This window comes from Acyrthosiphon pisum, unplaced genomic scaffold (genome assembly GCF_005508785.2).
Source record: "Acyrthosiphon pisum isolate AL4f unplaced genomic scaffold, pea_aphid_22Mar2018_4r6ur Scaffold_526;HRSCAF=973, whole genome shotgun sequence".
Classification (NCBI taxonomy): domain Eukaryota; kingdom Metazoa; phylum Arthropoda; class Insecta; order Hemiptera; family Aphididae; genus Acyrthosiphon; species Acyrthosiphon pisum.
Genome location: NW_021774900.1, coordinates 5,106 through 9,372, shown reverse-complemented (window position 1 = coordinate 9,372; position 4,267 = coordinate 5,106). Strand labels below are relative to the sequence as shown.

General features: G+C 31.7%; 1 protein-coding gene and 1 long non-coding RNA gene across 2 annotated transcripts; both read left to right on the top strand.

The window, feature by feature from the left end:
• The first annotated feature begins 1,054 nt into the window (after nucleotides 1–1,054).
• Nucleotides 1,055–1,311, top strand: LOC107885356. The gene is made up of 2 exons (XR_003840211.1): nucleotides 1,055–1,155; nucleotides 1,242–1,311. It is a non-coding gene; the product is annotated as an uncharacterized LOC107885356 (long non-coding RNA).
• Nucleotides 1,312–1,889: 578 nt separating this feature from the next.
• Nucleotides 1,890–3,337, top strand: LOC100569738. Its single transcript, XM_029492681.1, has 2 exons — nucleotides 1,890–2,606; nucleotides 2,674–3,337. Exons 1-2 carry the CDS (start codon nucleotides 2,052–2,054, stop codon nucleotides 2,794–2,796), a joined length of 678 nt encoding a protein of 225 aa, XP_029348541.1. The 5' UTR covers nucleotides 1,890–2,051; the 3' UTR covers nucleotides 2,797–3,337.
• The last annotated feature ends 930 nt before the right edge of the window (nucleotides 3,338–4,267 follow it).

Sequence of the window (4,267 nt, the reverse complement as noted above, 5' to 3'; positions counted from 1 at the left end):
CGTGTTTACACGAATCGACTATCGAGTATCGATGTATCATGGCATACAGCATAAGGATATTTCCACGAAAAACCTAAGCCCCCAGTATTCTAAAAATAATCAAAATATTATTCATCAATGTATGTGTCCGCCGCGCCGGTCCGCGTCGTCGCGACGTCGCGTCGAACATACGATAACGATTATTACGGTAATGGCGAATCTTTAGTCTATTGTCTATACAGTGGACTGTAGTGTATCCCAATCCCACTGGAGTACTGGACGACGTTTGATCAGCCGTCAGCAATTGAGCAATATAATGAATACTAAGGAGAAATTAAGTAAATTTTTATTCGTCTCTAATTGTATTAAAGTAAGTAAATAATTGTAATAAAGTGGCTAGTACCTACCTCTAATATCATTAACGTTTATTAATCATAAGCAGTGATTGGACTTGAAAGTTGAAAGTAGGTAGTGTAAAAAGTGTATTTATTATAATTGGAATTTTTTAGCATATTAATGAAAACCAAAGTGTTAAAAACAAATTTGAAGAAATTGATTCAGATCAATATGATCATGTTAAATTAAAAAGATCAAAAATAAATGATTATTTTAGCACTCAAGTAAGTAACAAAAAATACTTTTTGTTGTTTAAAATAAAAATCACATCATAATCATTATAACATGTTAACATAATGTATATTGTATATTTTATTAAAAAATTATATTTATATTATAAATTTTATACAAAGCTAGTTGAATTTTTGTAAAGAATGTTATAATTACACTGTTTTTAATTTTATACATGGTACATTTTTAAAAATGTTTAAAAATGTACTGTGTATAGAATTAAAAAAAGTGCACTAATAACATTGTTTACAAAACTGGATTACCGGGACAAAAGTTAAACAAGCTTTGTATAAAATCTGTAATTCAATATTTTTTTATTATTTTAATAATAAAAAAATACCTAATACCTATATGGAAAAAATGCATTAAATAATCATTATCAAGATTCAATCTTTCAAAATGTATAACAATTATTACCTATGTAACCCTTTAACATGCATAATTCATCTAATATACTAATTAGTTATTACTTATATTACTTATTTGTAGGAATTATCAATACCGTCCAGTTCAGGCAGTTCACATTTACCAACAAACAGTGAAAACAAGGTAAATATGTACAATCAATAATATTACACAGTGTACTTTAAAAATGTTTTATAAAACTACAATATTAGTACAATTATATTTTGCAGTTGGAAGATATAATTTTACTGAAGCCAGATATTGGATTTTACATTGGAAAAACAAACATTGATGATTACAAAAAAAAAGCAATATTGGAAAATCACTGGTATCCACCTGAAGATTATGTTTTTCCACACTCTGAGCATAATCGTAATAATAAAGCCCGTAAACGATATCCATCATTTAAACATTTAAAATCATATAACTGGTTAGTTTTGTCAGATCTATGTCGAGGATTGTTTTGCAAATATTGTTTCCTGTTTGCGCCTTCTACCGCATCGAATAATCAATTAAATATACTTGTTAAAAAACCATTGATAACATTTGCAAAACTAGATGGCCAAGATGGTACGCTTAATATGCGTTCAAGAAATAAATATCATCATAATGCTGTTCAGTCTGGAAAAATCTTTCTACAAACTTACTTATGTCCGGAAAAAGACATTATTAATCAAGTATGTTCACAAAGAGTGCAACAAATCAAAGACAATCGTGAAAGGTTACGCCCAATTATAGAGTCATTAATATTTTGTGGTCGGCAGAATATTCCTCTGAGAGGTCATAGAGATGATGGGTCATTAATAGATACTGATGGGAATGACAATATATCTATAACATCAAATGAAGGAAATTTCAGAGAACTACTTCGATTACGAATACGTTCGGGTGATGAAAAATTAAAAAAACATATTTAAACTACTTCATCTCGTTCAACATACATTGGGAAAAATACTCAAAATGATATCTTAAACTGTATTGGTAAAGTTATTAAAACACATGTTGTGGACAACGTTAAAAAGGCTGGTGTATATTCGATAATGTTTGATGAAACTACGGATATTTCATGCACCGAGCAACTTAATTTAGTATTGAGGTATGTGATAAATAATGAATTTCATGAAGATTTTGTAACATTTTTGGATGCTTACCAATCTATTAGACAAGAAGATAAATCAAATTCCGGGGAGTCAAAGCTTACTGGACATGCTCTTGGACATATTGTTATTGATGTTTTAACTAAAGATTTTGGGATTGACTTAAAATTATGTTTTGGAATTGGTACTGATGGGTGTAGTGTGATGATATCGCAAGATTGTGGAGCGGTAACAGAAATTTTAAAACAGTGTACAAATGCTGTTCGTTGCCCTTGTTATAACCATGCATTAAACAACTCTTTGGCCCAGTCATCTAAAATAGTTTCAGTAAGAAATACGATTGGAACATTAAAAGAAATAATTTCATTTTTTAATGCTTCAGCAAAAAGACATTTAGTTTTGAAAAATATCCTTGGCAAAACCTTAACTGGTTTGTGCCAGACCAGATGTATTGAGATGCATGATGGTATCTTGCAATTTAAATCAGCTCTCCCTAAGGTAATATTATATTCATACATTTATATGTATATTGGTTATTAATTATTTTTAATATGAATTTGTTTAGATTGTTGAAGCACTAACTGAAGTATCAATGTGGTCAGAAAGAATATCATCTAGCAAAGCTTCAATTTTGTTGTCAGCCATAAACAATAGTGAGTTTATTAATATGTATATTAGCTATGGTTGATGTACTTAAACTAACAATGCCAATATCACGATTTTTGCAATCAACGTCATTGGACTTAGCAAATGCTTCTTCATCAATAGATGGGATAAAATAAATTTTAGAGGAAAAACGTAAAAATTGTGTTTCTGAATTTAAAGCAATTTTTTCAAATGCAAGTGACTTAGCTACAGTTATTGGATTTGACTTAAGAATGCCTAGAATACTTGGGAAACAAATAAATCGTAGCAATTATCAAGCGAAAGATACTGAACAATATTATTTGCGAAGTATTTACATACCACTATTGGACACTGTGAAAACAGATATGACTGTTGAACACAAAGTGTAATCGTTGTTGCATAATGTCCATGGTGCACTTTTGTGCCTATAAATAAAGAAAGTCACGATTACCGGCGAACCCTCCGCCCGACCACAACCTACCAGTCAGTCTTGTCCGACCAACGGTGCCGACGTGCCGTATTGTGGTTGTGTGTGTCAAAAAATTGTTATTGTGCACTTTCTACCGCAACCCGTCTACACATAATACTTACCCACAACATCATCATGGACCACCATATTCAACTTCCGATGGTTTTGTGAGTCGGCTGTCAGCCACATACCATTTATTATTTTTACTATATATTTCACCTCTTATTATTATTTCGGCTGTCAGCCACTTTATATAATTTATTTATTGTCATATTATAATTTTACATATATATAGTATATTATATACCTTATCCCCCTATTGGTCGCGACCGCCCCCAATAATGTTATGATACTTTGTTTTTGCATTTAATATAACCTATACAAATAGTTCAAAGTAAAAATGATCTTGTATTTGCGCAACCCTCATGTCCGTTGATAATCTAACAACGTCGAGCAACACCCGCGATCTGTGATCAACGGCTGTTCACGTTACATTTTGGTCCTTCGAACCGGATGCAGAGTTGTCTAAAGGGATATTTTGAATTTGTGAATTACTAAATAGGTACTTAAAAACAAAAATAATGTAATTTTGTACACTCATAATTTCTGTTACTTCAATCACACTGTATAAATTGTATCTCATTTCCTTTCCATTGGGTATGTATTTTGGTTTGGGTCGAAGTCATTATCAGTTATTGTCGTCTGCGGTATCCAAAGGTCGAAATATGCAAATTCCTGGTCGTTAAAATTTTATCATTATGAGAAATAACATTTAGTCGTCGTCGTGGCTCGTATCTATTTTTCGATTAATCGTATCGTCGGGACCACATTACAGGTAGCAATCAATATATCTAATTATGTTCCAATTAGCGATATAACACAAATCACGACACGTAATTAAGCTAATTGCCCGTGACCCGTCATCGTGTAAATCCTAATCGATTTACGATATCATAATTCAGATTGTGCTACCGGAAACATATATATTATTATACGTACCACTCGACTACATTAGCCATGCCGCAAGGAGACTATGCTACCGAGAGGGACGAGCGCGCTCTAA

Coding starts and splice junctions, on each gene's coding strand:
- LOC100569738 (XM_029492681.1), top strand. CDS start 2,052: ATGTTTGATGAAACTACGGATATTTCATGCACCGAGCAACTTAATTTA. Junction 2,607..2,673: donor TTAAATCAGCTCTCCCTAAG/GTAATATTATAT, acceptor GAATTTGTTTAG/ATTGTTGAAGCACTAACTGA.